This window comes from Chelonia mydas, chromosome 1 (genome assembly GCF_015237465.2).
Source record: "Chelonia mydas isolate rCheMyd1 chromosome 1, rCheMyd1.pri.v2, whole genome shotgun sequence".
NCBI lineage: Eukaryota > Metazoa > Chordata > Testudines > Cheloniidae > Chelonia > Chelonia mydas.
In genome coordinates, this window is record NC_057849.1 from 210,732,110 (window position 1) to 210,756,373 (window position 24,264).

The 24,264-nt window shown below is 44.9% G+C and overlaps 1 protein-coding gene across 4 annotated transcripts in view; it reads left to right on the forward strand.

Annotated features, from left to right (window-relative positions):
• Positions 1-24,264, forward strand: part of LOC102941916 (ovostatin) — a 49,518-nt gene that overhangs the window by 20,824 nt on the left and 4,430 nt on the right. For 3 of the 4 annotated variants that reach the window (XM_043551419.1, XM_037912320.2, XM_037912335.2), the window contains 21 exons: positions 866-1,090; positions 1,714-1,771; positions 2,788-2,933; positions 3,382-3,531; positions 4,987-5,157; positions 7,196-7,313; positions 8,571-8,661; positions 10,215-10,443; positions 11,217-11,343; positions 12,658-12,761; positions 13,968-14,019; positions 14,652-14,735; positions 15,846-16,022; positions 16,306-16,387; positions 18,569-18,725; positions 19,223-19,297; positions 21,741-21,906; positions 22,415-22,635; positions 23,248-23,463; positions 23,596-23,720; positions 23,999-24,089. In XM_043551419.1, coding sequence (XP_043407354.1) covers positions 866-1,090; positions 1,714-1,771; positions 2,788-2,933; positions 3,382-3,531; positions 4,987-5,157; positions 7,196-7,313; positions 8,571-8,661; positions 10,215-10,443; positions 11,217-11,343; positions 12,658-12,761; positions 13,968-14,019; positions 14,652-14,735; positions 15,846-16,022; positions 16,306-16,387; positions 18,569-18,725; positions 19,223-19,297; positions 21,741-21,906; positions 22,415-22,635; positions 23,248-23,463; positions 23,596-23,720; positions 23,999-24,089 — 2,865 coding nt within the window. The remainder of the gene's footprint in view (positions 1-865; positions 1,091-1,713; positions 1,772-2,787; positions 2,934-3,381; positions 3,532-4,986; positions 5,158-7,195; positions 7,314-8,570; positions 8,662-10,214; positions 10,444-11,216; positions 11,344-12,657; positions 12,762-13,967; positions 14,020-14,651; positions 14,736-15,845; positions 16,023-16,305; positions 16,388-18,568; positions 18,726-19,222; positions 19,298-21,740; positions 21,907-22,414; positions 22,636-23,247; positions 23,464-23,595; positions 23,721-23,998; positions 24,090-24,264) is intronic. The other variant, XM_037912327.2, reaches the window with a different exon arrangement.

Sequence of the window (24,264 nt, forward strand, 5' to 3'; positions counted from 1 at the left end):
CTTGCTCTCCAGTTTGGTACTGGCCCCTCCTGTGTGGTTCCTGCCTCCTGTGATTTTGGTGTTGTCCCCAATTTGATTCTGGGTTAGGTTGCACCAAAGAAACTATAAAATACTAAGTAGACATACAGGGGGCAGAGGATCTTGCTGGATTTTATCACTTGGTCAAAAAAGCCCCTAGAAACCCCAAGAATGGCCTGGCTAGGGGGACAACTAGCGGACAGCATCAGTGCTTGGAGAGGGACTATGAAGTGGTGAGGCTCAAGCAACCCCCAGTTCCTTCCTACCTTCTCCTCAGTGTAGAACCCCCTCCCTGCCTCTTTGTCTTTCCACATCCCACCTGGATGCACTGACCTCCAAAACCAACTATTTGTTTTGCTGTTGCTTCTCTCGCTCCCTACTGGGCTGCTCCAGAGATACACACATCCCTTGACACATGTTCACTTTTCCCTGGCATGGGGAGAAGAGAGGTTGCAGCAAATCCAGTCTGTCTGGGACTGGTGCAGTGCCAGCTCTGCAGAGTCCCCTAACAGCTTATACAGCCCTAGCCAGCCCCACAAGGATGTCCAGTGACCTATCTGTCTAGGCACAGCAGGGGATGGGATGTGTTAAGGACTCCAGAGGGCTAGCACAGTAGGCAGCCTAGCTGGACTGGACTTGCTGTGCAGGAATGTTCACACAAACTCACACACAAAATATTGGTAGAGCTATTAGACTAAATAGCCTCTAAAGACCATTTCCCACTGCTTTACCCAGACTATCTTAGAGACAGCTGTGAAGAAACATTTCTGCCCCAGCTGCCCTTTGACTCTTGAATTTCCTCTTCATGAAATCCTCTGTTTGCTTTTTTCTCTATGTCTCTTGACAGGCCACATATGCAATAGATGACTGTAGAGACCTTGGCTGGATGGACACTTACGAATCTCAGACAACCTACCACATCCAGCGCTTCTACTCCCACACCAATAGCTTTGTGAAGCTTGAGCAGGTCGCGGAGACGCTGAACTGTGGCCAGCAGAAGAGGATCATGGTGCACTACATTTTGAACAAAGAGGGATACAGGGATGCCACCAGTGTGAACTTCTACTATGTGGTAAATGTTGGGTGGCTGCTCTGCTTCCCTGAAAGCCTCTTTGCTTTTCACCTCGATTGAGTATTGATCAAGTCAGAAATATGTAACCTAGACAAGTCAGTGGTAAAAAATCAGAACCAAGCCATTATTTTGTCAATGGGTTCCACCAGGGCTCTGCCCATTTAAACTTGGAACAAATTAAACATTGATCTCTAAAGTCACATAGGGCACTGTGAGCACCAGTCAGTGGAGAGCATAAAATTACCACTAGGGGGACTATTCCTCAGTCCCTTGTGCTGCACAACTGCCATGCAGGAGAGGCCAGGACAAGAGTCTCAGGGCAGGGCAGGACTGAGGGGCATTGGCAGAGCTGTGAGGGGAGCCCAGGACTGGAATAGCAGAAGGAGGAAAGGAACTGCAGGGCAGGGCTGAGGGGCATTGATACAGCTGTGTTTGAGGAATGCGGGAACTAGCACAGGATCTGCCTGCAGCTACATCCAACTATCATGAGGCGATCCATCCCTCATTTTCGTGAGCACCAAACATTACAATCCTGATCATCACTAAATAATAGATATTTACAAGCCCACTGAAACAATTTTAACTTTCTCTGATCCTGTCTCATGGTGTCTTTTTGTGCACAGGTGATGGCAAAAGGCAAAATTGTTCTGAATGGCCAACAGCAAGTCAGCATCGGAGGTGGTAAGTGCTGAGATGTTAGAAAAGAAAGATGTGAACTCCAAAGCATAAGTATCTTGAGTGAAATGGGCTAAAAACTGAGTACAGCAGCTGGCTGGAATCTGTTTCCATGTGGTGTTAGTTACTAGACCTATCTCCGACAAAAGCCACAATCACAGCATTATTAGCACTGGAAGGGGACTTTAGTGCATCATGTGGTCCATCCCCTGGCATCACAGCCAGATTAATCTTGTTGTTTCTAAATTGAATGATTAGCTAGGAGTGATACTTGGTGTGAATTTGTCCCTTTCTTTCTCTTTAATTTCTGCTCAAGGGGTGTTTGCAAACTGTTCACTATGACTCCTCATTATTCATAATTTGAAGCATGTGAATGATCACCTAAATCACATGATATTGTTTCTGATCCCTGATTGGATGACTAACCTGTCTTTAGTAGTTGGTTGTCAACAGTAAGTTTGTGCATGATTTACTCTTGGTGTAACAGAAACAGCCATGTTGTGTGTTTCTCATGCCATCATCCTGCAGGTTCTGGTGTAATACACTAGGCTAGTGCAAATAAGGCTGTCTTCCTCTAATGATCATAACAGCCTGCTACTATACTATCTCAGCCAGCTAAAGGACCTCTCCTTTCGCTCAGGAGGTGGAGTCCTGGGCTGTTTGGTGGTGAAGGTCCTGAGTTCAATCTCTGTGAACAGGATTCTCAGTGTGTGCCATGCTTGTAGCACTCATACGCACATTTCCTACCCAGAAGTGAAGCTAATAGAATTCTTCTCCGACTACAGCTCACCTCACACTCTGCAAGGTGCCTGGTGCTCATCATCTTAATGTTGGCATCTGGTATCTCACTGAGGGGAGCAGTTTGAAGGCTAGTGAGAGCTGGGTCTCCCAATAGCCAACTATCTCCTTTTAAAGAAGCTTTTAGCTTACAGGCAAAAATGTTAGTTCATCCACTAAAGCCATGATTCCTCCTGTCTCTTCTTTTGGCTTTTCCTACTACTGGCTTCATATTCCTCCTGCAGCTCCTTATGGCACATTCTTCATCCTGCTGACTGGCAGTGAGAAGCTGGCTCCCTCTGCCCAGATACTAGTCTACACTGTGCACCCTGGTGGTGAGCTGGTGGCAGATAGCACCAGACTCCAGATTGAGAAGTGCTTCAAGAACAAGGTGAGAGCTCCGCTTTCTCTTTCAGGCCCACCGCAGGTTGCCGCAGGCTCGGGGAACTGAGAGGATGTGATTCCAGCCCTGCACTCAGGCTTTCCTTCAAGGGCAGAGAGCAAAGAAAGTGCAAACACATCTGAACAAGTCAATGCCAATGCTGAAGAATAGCAGGGAGACAGGAGGGACATGGATACATGTTCAAGCAGAGCGAGGACTGCCAGTGAAGTCGGGGAGAGAGAGGAGCAGGGATGCTTTGCAGGGCCTTTGAGGTCATGTCTGGCCCTAGAACAGGGACCCTGGGAGATTCTTTTTGATAGTGAGGCCTTTGCCCTGCAGAGAATAGAAGGAGGTTGTGGAGAAGAGTGAGAACCTATTCATCATCTCTCCATGAGATTGACATTTACACATTAAAATGATTCGCCTAAGGGGCTCTGATTTCTCTGCTCAATTCCAGGTCCAGCTGCAGTTCTCCAAGAATCAGGGGCTCCCAGGCTCTAACATCAGCCTCCACCTTGAGGCTGCCGCCAACTCCTACTGTGCCCTACGGGCTGTGGATCAGAGCGTCCTGCTCCTGAGACCTGAGCAAGAGCTGACTGCTGACACTGTAAGCCCTGCCGCAAATCCTCTTCTCTCTCTACTCAGAGTTGTGCAGAATATTGTGCTTCCCAAGGGGGTTTATAGCTTAACATGACAGGGAAGGGCCAAGAAACAATTCTGAATTCTGCTTCATTACTGTGCTTCCAAAGTTCCTCTCTCCAGTAGCCACACACTGGATGTAGATGGGGTACGTACCTCCAGGCACAGAGAGAAATCTTCAATTGTGCTGTTGCTTATTGCAATATCTTTGTTACTTTTTTGCAACACGTGGCTATCTAGTCTCAGTTCATAGGTGGCCTACTGGACACAGAACTGGACAGGGACTCAAGACACCTGAGTTCTATCCCTGACCCTGCCACATGTTTGCTGGGTGACCTTGGGCAAGTCTCAGTGCCTCTGTCTTCCCATCTGTACAATGGGCATAATGATACTGACCTCCCTTTGCAAAGCGTTTTGAGATCTACTGATGAAAAGTGCAGTATAAGTGCAAGGTATTACTGTTATTATATGGAAATACCAGAAATCTGCATTGTCAGGGCCACTTAATGCACTCAAAATTGGTATATAGTCTAGGGAAGTAAGTGATTATGTAAAATGGCATCTTCTTACTCAAGTAGGCTTGCTGGTTGGGCCTGATCCAACATCTGTAGATGTCATCCGAATCTTTCAATTAACTTCAGGGGGCTTTGAATCAGGCTCTTTGTGCAGAAACATTCAGGCTCATATCTACTCACCTTAATGAGAAAAATATGTTTGCTGATTTTTGCTCCTGTGCACCCTGCAATGCCAGCACAGCTCAGAGAGAAGGTGATGGGGTCTATTCCTTCTCGCGCATCATCAACAAAATTGGTTACTAAGTTCCAGCCAGTTACAATTGTGCAAACCTACTGCAAGCAATGGGATTGCACAGGTGTCACCAACAGCCAGCATTGTTTGTATTACTAGTGAGGATATTCAAGAAAGAGAGAACCCAGCTTGACACTGAGATCCCAGGGCAAGTTTGTGGAGCTAGCAATTTGAAAAAGAATCTGGAATTGTTGGGAAACCCCTGGTACCATTTTTACGGAGTCACTTTTCAGAGAACCACACTATAATAGGGGCAGTTTTCTCATAAAGTTGGAGCATACATGTACTGTATTGGAGGAGATTTCTGAGGTGGTCTCTTAAAGCAGGAGGTTGCATAATACAGGTGGTCTCTTCTTCACTGTGTTTTCTCTCTTGTGGTGCTCCAAAGCCACTTTTAGTCCACTCTGTATTAAGAGGCTGAGCACGTGAGTCTAATACAGCCTGAAGTATCCCAGGAAAGTTTTCTTACTGAGCTGGAACACTTCTTGTACCTCTGTTGAAGGGCAAAGGATCCAGCTTGGAGTTTGCTCACACCTGGTAATTGCCAGTGGTGACACAGGGTTTTACACTCTGAGAAGTTTCCTTGTGCTCACCTGATTTCATCCCCTCCCACCAGGTATACAATCAGCTCCGTGTGCGAGAGTATTATGGCTATTACTACAACGGGCTCAACCTGGAAGATGACAACAAAGAGCCGTGCATCCCAGTCACAGAGACCTTTTTCAATGGCTTATACTATGTGCCTGTGAACGTTACTTCTGATGGGGAAGTCTATGGGGTTTTCAGGGTACGTCTTCTGAATGTTTCCCCAATGTTGCTGTCATTGTATTGGCTCCAGAAAAGGGACAACAGAGGAGGGAAAAGCTGTAGATTTATGTCTCAGATTTTAAAGCCCTGCTCAGGCAATGGCTCTCCACTGCTAGGAGGAGGGTGGATTCACTGGAAATGTCTGCCATATCTCAGGGGGTCCTCCGTTCTCCCCCTGCAGTGACTTTTCTTTAGACTGTCCCCTGAATTATGCTCAGTTATATTTATTATGGTTGAGCCCACAGTGTGGTAGCCATTTTCTAAAGAGGACACAATCCCTGTTCCTAAGAGCTTGCAGTCTCAAAGACAACTGATAACTTCCACTCAATGTGCAGCAGTTGTCAAAAAGGCTAACAGAATATTAGGAAATTTTGGATAGAAAATAAGACAGAAAATACCATGATGTAACTATATAAATCCATGATCTGCCCACACCTTGAATACTGTGTCCAGTTCTGGTCACACAATCTCAAAAAGGATATAGTGGAACTGGAAAAGATTCAGAAAAGGGCAACAAAGATGATCAAGGGTATGGAATGGCTTCTGTCCAAGGAGAGAATAAAAAGATTATGTCTGCTCATCTTAGAAAAGAGATATGACAGAAGTCTATAGAATCATGAATGGTGTGGAGAAAGTGAATAGAGAAGTATTATTTAGCCCCTTCAAACAATACAACAAACTGGGGCCCTCTGATTAAATTAATAGGCAGCAGGTTTAAAACAAACAAGAGGAAGTATTTTTTCACATAGCACACACCTAACCTGGGGAACTCATTGTCAAAGGATGTTGTGATGGCCAAAAGTATAACTGCACTCAAAAGAGAATTGGATCAGTTCATGGAGGATAGGTCCATCAATGGCTATTAGCCAAGATGGTCAGGGACACAACTCAGTGCTGGGGGAAAGCCCTAAAACTCTGACTCCCAGAAGCTGGGAGTAGAAGACAGGGGAAGATTACACTATAATTGCCCTATTCTATACACTCCCCATAAGCTCTAGTATAGGCCAATATTGGAGACAGGATACTGGGCAAGATGGACCATGGCCTTACCCAGTATGGCAACTCTTACGTTCTTACTAAAAAAATGAAAAATGGCAGGGAAAAGGTATGCAGCACACAAGTGGAATGGAGAGGGAGATAGCTGTTGGTTCCACTTTTAGCTTCTGTTTAGCACACATCAAACACCTGCAGCAGCTCTAACTGTTAGTGGTTATTAGCTTGCTAATTCATTATTGACATCATGGTAGCTCTGGGCCTTGAGGAAGGAACTGAATGACAAAAGTAATGACCTAGGCTGAAATCCTAGCCCCACTGAAGTCAGTGGGAGTTTTGACATTGACTTCATTGGGGCCGGGATTTCATTCCTGGTATTAGCTCAGCAGGGACATTCTATGTCTAGGGGGTGGCATGGAGACAGTTTCAGCAAATTGGTCACAGATTATATTAAGGTTCCATCTATATATGGTTTATAAGGATTAATAAATGATTAATCAATATTGTAAGCATATTATGGACATGAGTAGTATGTTATAGATGGTTATGAGCATATCAGAAGAAGGTGTTTAAGATGGTTATAAGCCATGGTTATAAGCAGTTTATTGACCTGTTGGACTCTGTAATAATCTATAACAACTGATTTTTTTTTTTGAAAACATGTATTAATAATTTATTAACCCAAATACTTACTAATAGTGAATGAAATGACAAGTGTGGAGTGGTTTGGGAATGATTTGTGAACAAAGAAAAGACCTAAGTTCATCAAACTTTTTTCTCATCAACTAATATACAACCAACTCTGTTACTCATATAGCCCCCTAAATCTACATTTATGCCATGCTTCACCATAATATTGAAGTGCCCCCATGGATAGCTGAGCACTGATCCCCTGAGCAGACCAAACTCGTGGCGTTAAATGGGATCCACTGCTAGTAATGAACAGGGAATGGGAGAAATGAAGTTGTTTGGTTCTATTAATACATTGAACAATATAATTAATTGTTTTATTATTTTATTTTAAGGATATGGGTCTAAAGGTTTTTACTAATTCTACAATACGGAAGCCGGTCCTGTGCCCATCTGACAACGCATGCCCGAAAGATTCCACGCCCCACTATACTTCAGGTGGTGGATTTTCTGGTAAAGATAATGTGTAAAAAAGGGGTGGACTGGATGGCTTGGGAAATGGGGTATGGTCTTTTCACTTCCAGGTCACCAGTTCCAATCTGGCTGCACCTCAATAGTGTCCCCTATGTAGAATGAATTGGACAATCAGTGTGTCTAGTTCCTAGTGGGACAAGTTTCCACATCATGGTTTGCCTCAGTTAGTTTCTGCAGAATGGCCAAAGGACTGACTGGAATCTGACTCAGCTTGTGTGCCAGGGAAAATGAGGGAAAAGTTGCAATGCTGCCTCTTTTCAGAGGATGATAAAGATTTCATTCTCCAGCGTTCATCGGTCCAGAGCTTTTCACAAGCTCACAACTGACTTAAAATCTAAACAAGGAAGTATCAGAAAATATATTGGGGCTACTAATGGTTTAGATGCCCTATACTGTAATACTTAGCACTCACATGGCCTTTTTGCAGCTGTGGATCTCAAAGCATTTTACAGCGGACAAAAAGTATTACAATTATCCTTCTCTATAGCCCAGGGAGAGGTAGAAGGTACCTAGAGCCTCATATTACAGATGAGAAAGCTGAGGCACGTACAAGTTAAATGACACAACAAATCCTGCATCTTGGCAGTGGGTTAGACTAGGTGACCCTGGTGGTCTCTTCTAACCCTCGGGTTCTGTGATTCTGTGACTTGCTCAATATCACAGGCAGGTCAATGACAGAACTCTGACTCATTACCCCACCTTTAAATAGGGAACAGAGTCTTGGATAGGACCCCTAGGATCTTTGTAGGGAATGCCGCTCTGGAAGTCACCTTTCCAGCCTTTGCCCCACCTTTGACTATAGAAGGGGGCTTGGGACAGATCACAGGAAACATGTCCCTCCAATTACTCTAGCCAGTGGACACAGCTGACTTTCCAACAGGAAAAAAAAGTGAAAAATAGTCAGAAAGTATAAGACAATGGAGAAAAAATACTTTTCACACCTTCTTACTGTTTTCCAACTGGAAACCAGTAACAAAGATTTGGGTAAACCTAAGCTGTTACTGTTTTCTAATGTTTCCAGTTGGAAAACAAAAAGTAGAGTAGTTCCCTCCCCCCCTCCCATAGTTCGTTATTTTTTAGAATTTTTCTGAAAGAAATCCCATGGAAAAAATTCTGTTTCCCTCAGCTCAGACCATGCTCAGTGGAGTTTCCAGGCAGATCCCATTAGATATCTCTACCCTATGCTCCCTAATATGACACTTTTACTATATATACAACTCCTTTCTTCACCTCTAGATGAAAGCAGGATACTGGGTGGGTCTTCTGTGATAAAGACAGTTCGGAAATTCTTCCCTGAGACCTGGATTTGGGATCTAGTTCCCATCAAGTGAGTGTTCTTCTTTTCTGTCCTTGACTATTTTAAGGGTCTCTGAGTCACTTCCCAGTGCTCACCGGAAGTCACATGGAAGGTGATGGAACATGTAACTGCTTCCCAGACCTCTATGTTCTTACCCTTGTTGTCTTTCTTCCTATTCAGTGACAGATGGGCTCCCATTTGTTACATCTCCAAGCCCCTGGAGTCTGATAGGTTCTAAATTATGCCCTGTTGGATCTTCACCTGGTCCTTGTTTTCAGTACAATGCAAGCTACTTCCTGCTGGGCAGAAAGGTGGCCCCCCAATCCTCTCAACTCTACGACAGCAAAGGTTTTTGTTTAAAGAACCCCCCCAAAAAAAGGCAGGAAACCATTTTTGATTTTCAACAGCCAGGTTGCTTTCAGTATTCTCTCAAGGCTGCCAATAGCATCTGCAACAAGAAGGCAAGGAAAAGCGCCTCAAAAAGATACTGATCTTAATTATGAATTTCCATGGTTTAATCTATTTGGAATGTCAACCATATCATATCTGATTTGCGGTTTTGGATTTTTTTTTATTTTGTGTTACGAAACTACAGCATTCTTTTGTGTTTCTTTAAAAAACAAACCAGAATTCCCTATTTTTCTAATTCCAACATCCTTGCAAGGGATTTAACATTCTGGTCATTGATATGAACCTTCAGCTCTACCTCCAGCTTAACAACATTTTCTGAATATGGAGGGTGTCACGGGATCAGTCACCACACTGGCACCTCCTGCTGCCCGTTTCAGGAATTAGCTCTGGTCAGCAGGTGTGCCATCTGGTGATGGTGGCTCTCCCGTCCTTGTCTCCGCCTGCAGACCCACTGCAGTTTCAGTCTCACTGCCTCTGCTTTGTAGCAGAGCCCTCCGGCCATGTCACAATCCAGGTTCCCCCCTTCCAGGGGACTCCTTCCGCAACAGTCTAGTCACTCCTTGCAGCGGCTTGGCAGTCCATAGCCTGGCCACTTCTTCAGTGGCGAGTGGAGGGGGCGAGACCCAGGCCCGCCCACTACTCTAGTTCCCAGCCCAGGGTCCCTGCAAACAACAGCTTCCTGCTGGCCCTCCTTTCTTTCTCCACCAGTCTGTCTCAGCTCCCTGGCCCACTTCCACTCAGCCCCAGCACCTTTGGCTTCTGCCTCTGGCTGCTTCACCCTCTTCCCAGGGCATTGGGCTTGCAAGTCCTAGCAGTCCTGTTCATGGTGCTAGTTCAGCAGCCCTCTAGGAAGCCAGTCCCCTCCCTTCGGCTTCCTGCAGCAGACTGACTTGCTCTGGCCTGCAGCTTCCTTTTATATGGGCTGGCTTGGCCCTGATTGGCTGATCCAGCCACTGCCCAAATTGGCTGTTTCCTTGCAGCCCTCCAGGCTGGGTTTTAACCCTTTCAGGGCCAGTGCAGGGCAGACGCCCCATCACAGGGGGGTATATCCTGTGGAACCTAAGTGGGAAAGGAGAATATTATTTCAGCTTGGGAGTCTCTTCTATTGATTAGCTGTAAGATACCCTTTGAACAATCTGGTTCTTTTCTCACTTTGTCTCTTGTACTTTTAGTTCTAATGGAAAGGCCAGTGTTCCGTTCACCATCCCTGACACCATCACGGAATGGAAAGCCAGCGCCTTCTGCCTGGAAGAGGAGGCTGGGTTTGGCATATCCCCATCTACCTCCTTGAAGGCCTTCCAGCCCTTCTTTGTTGATTTGACCCTGCCCTACTCCATTGTCCGAGGGGAAAAGTTTAATTTAATAGCCAATGTCTTCAACTACCTGAACAAATGTACCCAGGTACAGTATGTCCTTTCCCTTTCCTTCCTGAACCCCTCTTAGTAGTGTTTCCAGCAAGGCTCTACCTCTTGCAGCTAGAGCAGAATGCAGCAGCAATGCAGAACGAAGCATTCACAATCCCATTCCAGCCACTCGGCCTTCTTTACACTGGCTTCCGACACAGTAGTGGAGTGATTTCTTTTAAGCTGGGTTTAGCTACAGGATGCTGATCTATCCTTTAATGGAGAAGGAACTTATTATAACTGAGAACTCATTCTAGCAGGTATTTATTTCCTGATATAACCCTCCTTTCAGGGGTCTATCCTTTGGCATTTGGTGTTCTTTGCCATATCGCTGTTTGAAATGGGAGTACGTTAAAGCGCAATACAGAACTTTTCATGGTAGCATGGTCCACACAGACAATTAGTGCATGGTATGCTCGTGTGTTGTAGATTCATACCATGGCTTGCCATGTACTACCTTGCCTTGTAGACAAGCCATCAGAGAGGATATTGGTCAGGGTATTGGAATAAGTCATTTTGCAAAGTACAATTTGCTTTCTATTTGAATGGCCACAGTAGATGGGCATAAGGGTCAGGGTTTATTATCTCCTCTGAAGAATGCCCCATCCCTCCTATCTGTGTTGTACCTCTCTACCCCAGGACAGCTCTAAGGTGACGTCAATGGGTACGCTGCAGAATCAGTCTCTGGAGGAGATCAACAAACCTTCCTTTTGTCCCCCAGCCAAGCATTAGGAACAGCCTGTGCAATATTATTTTGTCTCCCTCTCTCAGATCAGTACCATACTGGAAGAGTCCAGGGATTACAAGATAGAGCCCCTTTCCCAAGAGGGCAACACTGCAAAGGTGTGTGCCAACGAGAGGAAAACCTCCTCCTGGACTATTATTCCTCAAAAACTGGGTAAGCTTCTCTGCCTTTGTCTTTCTCATGGCACATTGCTGGTTTGTCCAGTCTCACTCCGGAATTCTCTATCACACGATACCCTGCCCGCTAACCTACAGACAGGAACTGCTGCTATCTGTACCAGACTTCACTGAAGCAGTTCACTTCTGCTGAACTCCCCTGGCACAATCTCTGCAGGCACATGACAGTGAAGTAGGACCCCGTGTTCTGCCTCTGTTCTTGTTCCTGACAGTTCATTCCTCTCATGTCCCAGAAAGGACTATTCAGCTCATCTGGTTTTACGTGAAACATTTGCAGGAGTCCACTTGCCTAAGATATTTCTGTGCATAATCCCCACCTCTGCCCAAACTTGGGAACTTGCTCCTTGTCAACAGAGAATTTTAAATGCCTGAGTCTTGGTCTTAGCTCACTGAAACCCACGAATATCTAAAGCTTTAATCACCAGGGTCTGGACATTGAAAATTTACACATCAACAACCAAGACCAGAAATCATTCAATAACAACAAAATGTGCTAGGAATATTGGACCAGAGATTGGCAGAGCTCTATTGACTTCAGTAAGGTTCCAGTGAGGATCTGGCTTTAAGTTTTCAATACTTTCTTTTCAAAAGTAGCCTTTGTGTGAAATGGTTTGGAGATTTGTATGTGTAGAAAGATGGAAGTACAACATTATTTTCTAATTTACAAAAACTTCCCCCAAAGAGTTTGCCATTGTGGTTCAAATTTCATAATAGGATCATTTTTAAAGTTCAGAAATAAAAACAACAGATTGATTTACTTCAAACTGGCATTCAAAAAGCCTGACATGTAAACAATTTTACTGAACCTAGAGAGTAATCATGAACTCTTAGAAGCTAAAATAATTTTTCTGTCCAAAATTATAGCACGGTAAAGAGCAGGCTTATAATAGATCCCTGGCTGCAAAGTTAACAATAGAAAAGCTACTGTGTCTCCAGAATAATTGAATTTTTGCTAGGTTACAGTTTGTACTGATTAAAAAGATATTGGCACCTTCTTCCCATTTCCATGGTGCTGGTACTTGCAAGAGATTAAGTGAAGTTCTGCCAAGCTGCCCTATAAGTGTCAGGTGGGCAGGATTCACCAGTAGTTGTCTCTTCATTGGTGAATTCTGTCTGTGATGAGATGTATTAAACAATGACCAGAATTCATTCACACTGCTGGCTGACTTGGAAGAGAGGGAATTTCCCAGAGTTCCCTCAGGCCACCCTAGGAGGAGTGAATTCATGCCAGTATAATTCTAGGCTTTCAGGATTAATTTTCTTTCTTGGGCTTGTGGGGGGTTTCTTTCAGGTAATGTGAGCTTCGCGGTTACTGCTGAGACAAAGTCGAGTGACACATCTCAGGAGCAGGGGATAGAACGTGTGGACACTGTCATGCAGATGCTGTTAGTTGAGGTATGATAAAAAATCCCAACTCTGTGGGAGAGAGAAGTGGTCTCTCTGGGGTATGCATCTCTTTTAATTTGATTTGACTATCCCTCTCCAAAACATCCTGTGAGAGCATCAACTCAGGGTCTGAGGCAAGTTCTATTTTTTCCCACCTGTCTTGGGGTAGGTCAGCTGGCTGATCGGTTGAACAGTGACCCTGAGACACTGTCCAAAATGCTGTCCTGGGAAGCCCATGGGATGCATGTGATCCTTGGAGGAACTAGTGAGCCAGGCTGCAACCCACAGAGCAGTTATGGCATCAAAGTTCAACCCACTTTCTCCAAACTAGTTGCCAAACGCTCTACCAACATGACCAGTACTGGAATTTCACCACCTCCCATATCTTGTGACTGGATTCACTTGGTTGGATTCTGCTGTCAGTTAAGCCTTACATCCATGCAGCTGTTATGAAACCAGCACATATTGTCAGCAGAAACAGAACTAGGGACCTTCATCACCAAAAATAAAAGCTCTTCCATGTAAGCTAAAGGAGCACCTCCTTTGGCTATGTGCAAGGAGCAATCTGTCTTTTATCCTCTTTCCCACTAGAGGGAGACATTTTTCCAGGTACATAGCCAGAGTGGTGCACAGGGGCCATTAGTGGGCTTGTCCAGATGTAACCGAGGACAGAATTTGCACTAATTTATGACATCTGGCATATTACTGCAGCCAGTCACTCATGGGGTCAAAATTTGCCTTCATTTACACCTGTGGAAGCCCAGTGAAGTCAGTGGGGAAGAGATGATCTCAGACTTTGGGGAAGTTCTTTTCCACACATTTGGTGCCTTTGGCCCATTTCTATAGGGATGTTGCAGGGGTGCAGATAAAGGGCCAGGATTTGTCCTATGATCTCTAGGGCAGCTGCTGCACCAAAGGAAGCTGGAACTGTGACCAGCTCTCCTCAGCTGTGAATTTCTCCAGCACATCTCCCAGCTGCCTTCCTGGTGGAAAGGAATGGTACACAAAGACCAAAGGCTGCTGGGTGCCAAGATGGGGAGGGAGTGATGCCACTGGAATGGAAGGGCGGTCACCTTCACTCAGTAGTCTGGGGGCAGCCTGTTACAATGCTGCACGCTACAAATTTGCGCTTTCCAGCATTATTTTGTTTCTGGTTTCATTGTTATGTCTGTTCCTCTCCTCTTCCTCCCTCTCCACTTCCCTGCTGCCAACCAGCCCGAAGGCATCAAAAAGGAGGTGACTGAGAGCTCCCTCATTTGCACAAAAGGTAAGGGCATCTCTCCAAATTCCCTCCTGTAAGGCAGCCCTGGCTACAAATTCAGCAAGTGATTGCTATCAGAGAGATTTCCAGATTAAAACACTTTTCAACCAGGGCCCTTCCCTGCCCTAATTAATAGCCCCTTAGTTCTTTGAAATTGAAGGAGTTGTCGCAATATGTTTCACTCTGTAGTTGTTTGTTTGCTTTTCACGTCAGTCCTTTTGGATCATTAAAATTATGTGATTGGTTTCGCTTGCAGGCCCTCAGGCAGCGGCACAACCCTGTTCTATTCTAATTCTGTCCATGGGAGGTAGTGGCTAGTGTGTATATGCACAGCTACCCTCCAACGAGTAGAATTAAAACCACTCAACTGTGTATCATAGGGTGTGTCTACATTGCAATCAGAGGTGTGAGTGTAGCATATGTAGATTTACCCGAGCTAGTTTAATCTAACTACAGCAAATACCAATAGTAATGAAGCCATGGCAGCACTGGCTAACCACTCGAGTACATATCCAGGATCCCAGGTTTAAACTGTATGACCATTGTTGGAAAGAAGGTACTATAGAAGGGAAAGTTAGTGGTTCAAAAAAAGAGATTTATTATTAATTATTATTATTATTATTATATCTTACCAACAGGCAAAGCTGTCTCTGAAATGGTGTCTCCAAAGCTGCCAGCGAACCTGGTGCAGGGATCAGCCAGAGCTTCTTTTTCTGTCCTCGGTAAGTTTAATGTTTATACTAAGAATAAAGGTCTTGAGTCTCCCCTGGCCTTAACCTTGTGTTGTCACTGACACCAGCGCAAAATGAGTGTAGAGTGGGTATACAACCCTGTCAATCTAAGTTGTTAGCATTTCACATCCCCTTTGCAAAGCTGTGAATAACTATAAGAGCTGGTCCGAATTTTTCCAACAAAATGTTTTTCCATTGGAAGATGCTGATTCAACTAAATTGCAACATTCTGCAGGAACATATCATAATTTTGACAAAAAAAGTCAAAACATTTAGTTTCAATAAAGATCAGCCTTGTCGAAATGAAAAGAATGTTTTGATAAGGTTGAAATAAAATGTCATTTAGATTTTTTTGAAGCAAAACTTTGGAGTTTCATTTTGTAGAAAATCTTGAAATTTCATTTTTTCATTCCAATTTGGAATGAAAAGAAAATTGGTATTTCAGAATTTCCCACTGAATGGGAATTCCAGGATCTGAGAAGCTCCAATAACTACGCAAGGTGCAAAGAAGTGGAAATACTGAACCATGGGAACTGTTGATCTGAAATTAATGAGCATAATTTTGAACTGAGTCTGATTCTTTAAAAAGTGTCTTTCTGGCTCAATGTGAGGTGCAGTGCGGCTGGCCCCAGTGACCACACTGGAGAAATGAATCCTAGCAATGACATATCCACAGGCTAAATGCTGCTCTCAGTTAAGCCCATGCAACTCCCCGCAAGTCAATCACCTTGAAATTGCAGCATGGGGAGAATGTGGCTTCAAGAACACAGCCTGTTTTTTAAAAGGGTAACAGCTATTTCTTAGCTCCCAACTCAATACTGATGCTCAGATGTTCTTTACTCTTGATTCCTATTTCCTTAGATCTTCCCTATTTGTCTTATTTGTCTGCAGCTCTATATTTTAAAAATTAATGGCCTAAGAAGCTACCCGTGCGGAGCAATTTCTCTTTCTCCCCCAGGCTTTGTGTTCTGCACTGTAATTTATCTGTCAGTCAGTATCTGTCTGCAAATTCATGATCTGGTAAAATAAAACAGTGTATACTGTAATGTATTAAATACCAACTCTGAACTCCACTGACTCCCTCTGTCTCCCATTCCTCAGGGGACCTCCTGGGCATGACCATGAGGAACATGGAGAATCTTCTCCAGATGCCCTATGGCTGTGGGGAGCAGAACATGGTCCTGTTCGCTCCCAACATCTACATCCTGGACTATCTGAATAAGACAGGGCAGCTGACTAAAGAGATCAAATACAAGGGCATTGGATACTTAACAAGCGGTGAGAAGTTTAAGATTCCTCCTTATAATCCTGTGGCCGATTTTGCTGAAATGCCATTCTAGTTCCAGTGTACATGCAATAGTTATTGATGGCTTAGAAAGCCCCAGAGGTGTGCATGATGGTACATTACAGGACACAAGCTGTTAGAATTCATAGCCAGTGAAATAACTCACTAAAACTGTTTTTATTCTTCAGTCCAAAACTCTTCAGCCTCAATTTATCAGAGAACAAAACAGGTCCATTACTGGGGTTAGAAAATATGTTCTTCTTGTTTTGGTTGCAGGATACCAGAAGCAGTTGTCATACAAACACCCGGATGGATCCTACAGTTCGTTTGGGACCAGAGATGAGGAAGGGAGCACCTGGTGAGAGCTGGGAAGCTGTTTAGGGACCTGGGATAGGAGAGGAAGCTGTTTATGGTGTGGAACGGAAATACCTCAACAATCTGATTCTGTAGTCAGGGACAGAAGTGCCAGCAGGCGGACTGCTGACTCAGGGGGGTATGGAGCCTTTCACCTCTACGGCACTGGTTACAGTCCATCCCCAGGATGGGGGAAACTGATGGCCCAGGACTAGGGAATGGGAGATAAAGCCTTTCACCTCTAAGACATTAAAATCATAGAATCATAGAATATCATGGTTGGAAGGGACCTCAGGAGGTCATCAAGTCCAACCCCCTGCTCAAAGCAGGACCAATCCCCAATTAAATCATCCCACCCATCTCAAGCCTGACCTTAAAAACCTCTAATGAAGGAGATTCCACCACCTCCCTAGGTAACCCATTGCACTGCTTCACCACCCTCCTAGTGAAAAAGTTTTTCCTAACATCTAACCTAAACCTCCCCCACTGCTATTTACTATTTACATGTGTATAGTGTCCTTCTGTCAGGATAGTTTCCCATCACCAACAAAAGAATCATAGAATATTAGGGTTGGAAGAGACCTCAGGAGGTCATCTAGTCTAATCCCCTGCTCAAAGCAGGACCAACACCAACTAAATCATCCAGCCAAGGCTTTGTCAAGCCAGGCCTTAAAAACCTCTAAGGATGGAGATTCCACCACCTCCCTAGGTAACCTATTCCTGTGCTTCACCACTCTCCCAGTGAAGTAGTGTTTCCTAATATTCAACCTAGACCTCCCACACTGCAATTTGAGACCATTGCTTCTCGTTCTGTCATCTGCTACCATTGAGAACAGCCTAGATCCATCCTCTTTGGAACTCCCTTTCAGGTAGTTGAAAGCAGCTATCAAATCTCCCCTCATTCTTCTCTTCTGCAGACTAAACAATCCCAGTTCCCTCAGCCTCTCTTCATAAATCATATGCTCCAGCCCCCTAATCATTTTTGTTTCCCTCCGCTGGACTCTTTCCAATTTTTCCACATCCTTCCTGTAGTGTGGGGCCCAAAACTGGACACAGTACTCCAGATGAGGCCTCACCAGTGTCGAATAGAGGGGAACGATCACGTCCCTCGATCTGCTGGCAATGCCCCTACTTATACATCCCAAAATGCCATTGGCGTTCTTGGCAACAAGGGCACACTGTTGACTCATATCCAGCTTCTTGTCCACTGTAACCCCTAGGTCCTTTTCTGCATAACTGCTGCCTAGCCATTCAGTCCCTAGTCTGTGGCAGTGCATGGGATTCTTCCGTCCTAAGTGCAGGACTCTGCACTTGTCCTTGTTGAACCTCAACAGATTTCTTTTGGCCCAATCCTCTAATTTGTCTAGATCCCTCTGTATCCTATCCCTACCCTCCAGCGTATCTACCACTCCTCCCAGTTTAGTGTCATCTGCAAATTTGCTGAGGGTGCAGTCCACGCCATTCTCCAGATCATTAACGAAGATATTGAACAAAACCGGCCCCAGGGCCAATCCTTGGAGCACTCCTCTTGATACCGGCTGCCAACTAGACATGGAGCCATTGATCTGTACCCGCTGAGGTGGACTGGATTGCTTAAGGGAATAGGGCAATGGCAAAGGGAGCCTTTCGCCTCCAGATTTTGATACAGATTTTGGTGTGGTGGGTAGGTGAGGGGAATGGCTAGCTTGGTGAAGCTTACACCACAGCAGTGTGAATTGTACCTGTTCTGTGCATGAACAGAGAACATCACTCTTTAGGGTTTGTCAGTCTAGTCTGCAGGGCTGCCTGTCAATCATGCAGCTTTCACTGCTAAGTGTTTGTGGGCATCCTGCCCTTCTGTGTGTAGGGTGTGGAACACTGCCCCAGCAGGAAAGATACAGGTGTTCATGCCCTTTCTCTAGGAATTGCTCTGCTGAGGGAGAGTTCTGTGGGTCAGGAAAATGAGCCTCGAAACATGGTGCCTCTACTCAAAGTTCTCTCAGTCCCACCTCTGTGTCTAGTGTGCAGACTTCTGCAGCTAGCACTGCTTGCCAGGGGATGGTCATGGGGAAATCATAGAGTGGAGGTTTAAATGAGACCAGATTGGGCTCTGGATCCTGCCTCCTCCAGCCACCCCTGTGGAAGGTGGTAGCAGAATAAAGAGATATTACCTGCTCCTCACTCCTGTTGTGTGGTTCCCTTGCAGGCTCACTGCTTTCGTATACAAGTCTTTTGCACAAGCCAAACGCTACATATATATCGATGATGATGTCCAATCTCAAACCCTGACCTGGCTGGCAAGTAAACAGAAGCCAGACGGCTGCTTCCAAAATGTTGGGGACCATTTCAACAATGCCTTGAAGGTGAGTGATCTTAGCTTTCTCCCAAGCTTCCAGTCCTGCCACAGGGATAGAACTGTCCAGCCACTGCCAAATTGCTATCCTTATCCCCAAATGTTCAACCTTTTCATTGGGATAAGCTGCCCTCTAGCAGCTGTCCCATGGACAGAACATAATTCCTACTAGTACTGATAGACAATGCAATAGAAACGGGTGTGTTTATGAGCCAAAGGTTCTGGGTTTTATTCCGCAATGCTGCATATATGCATTTATAACTAAGGACCACGGGGCCATATTCTGCTGTATTATCCAAGTGTAAGCTCTGAGTAAGCCTACTGAAGTCCTTCTGCCTTTATATTGGTGTAACCGAGAGTAGAATTTGACCCCCTGTTTTTTGTATGTGCACCCAACACATGGATTCCTTATAATGTCTAGTCTGGCTGGTAGTTGAGTATTTCACTTGTATACATTTTGGTTTAGCCAGGGCATATTGACCTCCTTTTTCCTTGTGTTCTGCTCAGGATGGAGCAGAAGATGGACTTTCACTCACAGCCTATGTCACTGCAGCATTGCTTGAAGCCGGACTCCCCAGCTCGGTATGAATTAAGTGCTACCCTGCCTTATTAGATTGGTCAGTCATATGTCACAAACAGCGTGGAAGTGAGAATCTGTGCCTCATCTCTACTCTTCAGTGAGGTCTTAAATACTGGCTTTTGCACACTTAGTGTCTATATGGCTATATCAAGGGGTCTGTACCCAATTATGTAACATAATTATTATGTGTAAATGGCCCACAAATGCACTGGATACTTAATGCATGATATCAGTTAGTCATGTCTTGTGTCCCCAGTTTAACTGCAGTTATGGATTCACACATCAGTAGAAAATCTTAGCTCTCAAGAACAGTCCAGTTGTGTTAGAAAACAGAGTTCCTTAAAGGCAGAATCCAGCTCAATTTTTTTAGTGTACACTATACAGCTGTTCTAGCTTCTAGCCTTGCAAACTCATTCTAGGACCTTAGTCTGAAGCTGTGTTTTCATTTTTCGACATCATGATTGCAATGGAGAGGAAAGATGTGGTCTGGGTGCTAGCCTGGGACATGGGAGGCCTGAGTTCAATGCCCTGCTCTGCTACAGACTTCCTGCAAATCACTTCATCTCTCTGTTTCTCTTCTAAAATGGGGATGATGATGATAACATAAGGATGGCCATACTGGGTCAGACCAATGGTTACTCTAGTGCAGGATCCTGTCTCCCAACAGTGGCCAGTTCCAGGTGCTTCAAAGGGAATGAACAGAACAGGGCTATTTTCAAGTGATCCATCTCCTGTCATCCAGTCCCAGCTTCTGGCACTCAGAGGTTTAGGGACATTTGGAGCATGGGGTTGCATTCCTGACCACCTTGGCTAACAGCCACTGATGGTCCTGTCCTCCATGAATTTATCTAATTCTTCTGTGAACCCAGTTGTACTTTTGGCCTTCACAACATCCCCTGGCAATGAGTTCCACAGGTTGACTGTGCATTGTGTGATGAAATACTTCGTTTTGTTTGTTTTAAACCTGCTACCTATTAATTTTATTGGGTGACCCCTGATTCTTGTGTTATGTGAAGGAGTAAATAACACTTCCTTATTCACTTTCTCCACACCATTCATGATTTTATAGACCTCTATCAGATCCCCCCTTAGTCGTCTCTTTTCCAAGCTGAACAGTCCTTTTAATCTATCCTCATATGGAAGCTGTTCCATGCCACTAATAATTTTTGTTGCCTTTGTCTGTACTATTTTCCATTCTCATATATCTTTTTTTGTGATGGGGCAACCAGAACTGCACGCAGTATTCAAGACGTGGGCATACCATCGCTTTATATAGTGGCATTATGATATTTTCAGTCTTATTAACTATCTCTTTCCTAATGGTTCCTAACGTTCTGTTAGCTTTTTTGACTGCCACTTCACATTGAGCAGATGTTTTCAGAGAACTATCCATGATGACTCCAAGATCTCTTTCTTGAGCGGTAACAGCTAATTTAGACCCCACCATATTGTATTTATAGTTGGGATTATGTTTTCCAATGTGCAGTACTTTGCATTTGTAAACATTGAATTTCATCTGTCATTTTGTTGCTCACTTATCTACCCCTTTTTCTAGATAATTTATGAATATGTTGAATAGGACCGGTCCCAGTACAGGCCTCTGGGGAACACCACTATTTATCTTTCTCCATTCTGAAAACTACCCCTTGTTTCCTATCTTTTAGCCAGTTACTGATCCATGAAAGGGCCTTCCTTTTCTCATGGGGATGTTGTAAGGATAAATACATTAAAGATTGTGAGGCACTCAGATACGATGGTGGTAGGGACCAGATAGGGACCCAAGAAAGACAGTAATAAAACATTCTCCAGGATCAATTTGTTTCTTTAGTTACATTATCACCATATTAACACTCACCAGATGTATCTGTGACTGTGCAGGTGGAAGATAGTTAACAAGTCCCTTGTTGATGTATGAGCCGGAATAGAGTCCAGCTCATTCATCCAGAGTTGGAATAATTCTGCAAGTCTGATAGAAGTGAAACTTTATTTTTGTCACTAAAGTCAGCAAATAAATAACAGTAATAATAATAATAATAATGCCTAGTTCTAGTCACACTTTTCATTGGTTGATCTCAAACTATTTTACAAAGAGGGCACTATCATTATCCTCATTCTACAGATGTGAAAACTGAGGCACAGAAAAACAAAGTGACTTAGTCATCAAGCTGGCAAGAGGCAGAGCTGGGAATAAAACCCAGGTCCCCCTCGGCCTAATCCAGCAGGTGTGTTGGTAAGAAGGTGCCATTTCTTCATGGTCACTTTTCAGAAGAGACCTCCTCTTTAAGAGATCTTCCTGCTCTCTGCAGCCCCTTTGGAAGTGAACATGCCATATGCTCAGCATGAGATTCCAGTGATGGATGATTAAAGAACAGTTGAAATCTGTAAGGAGAAGCTGATGCACTAAACTGAATACCAAACAAACCTAAACCACATTTTTATTGATAGCACAAAGTGGTCCAGAATGGTCTGTCCTGCTTGGACGCTGCATCTGTCAGGAATGTGGACAATGTTTATTACCAAGCTCTGCTGGCTTACACTTATGGCTTAGCTGGTAAGGAGAAGAAATGGAGATTCTTCTTGAAGGAGCTGGACAAATCGGCTACAAAAGTTGGTGAGTGTCATTTGAGTTTTCCCATGAGATAACCATTGAGAGTGGTTTGAGAGCAGAATAGCTTGTGGTATGAAAAACGTCAGTCTTTGATGTCCAGCCCCTGCTACCTTCCCATTCCACAGCAACCTTGGTTGGACTTATCTCCAAAGTGGAATATGAATTCTGTGAATGTCTCTTTACGTTGTGGACTATGCAGAAGGGGAAACTGAGGCCTGATGTTCTTGCAGCTTCATTTTCCTTTCTTTTTATAGACCCCTGTTTGCACTCCTTCCCTTCTACCACGCCCTCTCTCTGGAAATAGATCCTGGGTCTCTTGCAGTTCAGAATTCTAGCTACTGAGAAATGAGGTTGCCCTCTACAACCTGCCAGACCTGCTAGACCTGAGTGAAAGAGGGAGGGGAGCAAGGGACCAGCATTGGGAATCAAGCTGTATCCCCCACATGGCAACATTGCACATTAACCATTAGGTAACTGATCAAGCTTCTCATAATCTCCTTTCTGTTCTCAGGCGGCTCAGTGCACTGGGAGCGGAAAGATAAGCCCTTGGCAGAAAAATTCCCCTCCTTCAACTCCCGTGCTGCCTCTGCTGAGATTGAGATGACCTGCTATGTGATACTGGCGCTGCTCCAGGGCCCCACCCTGACTCCAGAGGAGTTATCATACGTAGCTCAGATCGTGCAGTGGGTCGCTAAACAGCAGAATCCATATGGAGGCTTCTCCTCCACACAGGTAAATATTGCTTCTGTTCAAAGGAATAGACCCTGAAAACAGTCAAGCTCTCACGCTGGATCCCCGTGCCCCTCCACTGCTGGGAGAGTGCCCCTAGAGAGGACCTAGGGATTCTGAAACTTCCCTCTCCCATTGTTCCAAAATAGACCAAATCTGGTGCAAAAGCCATTTATCTGACAGGGGTTTTGGAGCAGGTGGAGGGTATGGTACTGGAAGCGGGGGAGTGGGATGCTTTTTAGGAAATGATTCACCAGCTGGCTGAGTTAATTTGTTCCATTGTCTTTAATGCTGCTGGATGTCTTGTGCTCCTGTAACATTAATTGTCAGTGCACAGAGAGCTCTGCTATAGACGTCTTGGTAACCACTATTTAAATGTAAGGAAATGATGATTTGCCTGAGTTCTCACAACAAGTCAGTGGCAATCAGCAATAGAATGCTGGTGTCCTAATTCAGTTCAAGCCACAAAACCACCTTCTCTCCGCTCCACTCCTTCCAGTCTATCCCAGAACAGGAGGTGACAGGCTCTCTGGGGTGTATAGGAGCTGTACCAGTCTTATGCATTATATCCCGGTGGAGACTCTTTCTAATGAGGCGCCATGTTGTACTTTACAGGACACTGTTGTCGCTCTCCAAGCACTAGCCCAATATGGGTATCTCACCTTCTCAAAGGATGGTCAAAACACCGTCGACATCAGCTCCAAGGAACTTCTGAATAAGGTTTTCCAGGTGCATAACAGGAACCGCTTACTGCTGCAGCAAGTGTCCCTGCCCAGTATCCCAGGGAATTACAGCGTAGAAGTAAAAGGCAATGGCTGTGTCTATCTGCAGGTAAACAAGGCTTCCATCCCTTTCAGCTGATAACTCAGGAGATCTCCTCTCCTTTCCCTTCAGCAGTACTGCAGCATTACCGCAGGTGATGCAGGGGCTGCTGTGCTACATGACAATTTTTATCTCTTCTAGACAACCCTGAGATACAACATCTACCTTCCTCAAAAGGCCTCTGGGTTCTCTCTCTCCGTGGAGACAGTGAATGCCTTCTGTGCAGGCAGCTTCCTGCCAAAGTTTGACCTTGTTCTCTCAGCCAGGTAACCCCTTCCCACTGCCCTGGCTCCCTGGATGCCACATAGGGTAATGTGTCGGGGGAGGGATTTAAAAAGAGCACACTGCAGCATACCATTGTGTAGCTGCAGTAAGGCATGCAGGACCTTCTGCTGAATGACAATGACTCCTATTGCTAACTTTTCCATCCGCTGATATAACTGAATGGGAAAGAAGGGCCATACAGTTCAGTGAGATTTCATAGGGTATTTGTGCATGTCATTGTGTTTCCTCCCCAATCGTGATCCAGTCTCTCTCGTTTCAGTTATGCCGGGAAGCGCAGTACCTCCAACATGGCCATTATTGATGTCAAGATGCTCTCCGGGTTCGTCCCTGTCAGATCGTCCCTGCAGAAGGTACAGAAAGGGAGTGTTGTCAGTAAGCCACCCAAAGGGCAGCGGGGGTTAGAGGATATTACACCAGGGATTGGTTAAGAAGAGGAGCTGAGTAGCAAACTGGTGTCCTGAGTCATGTGGAGAATTCAGTTAAACCACTTGCGCCAGGGATCTAGCCACATCCCCTGTGCTTTAG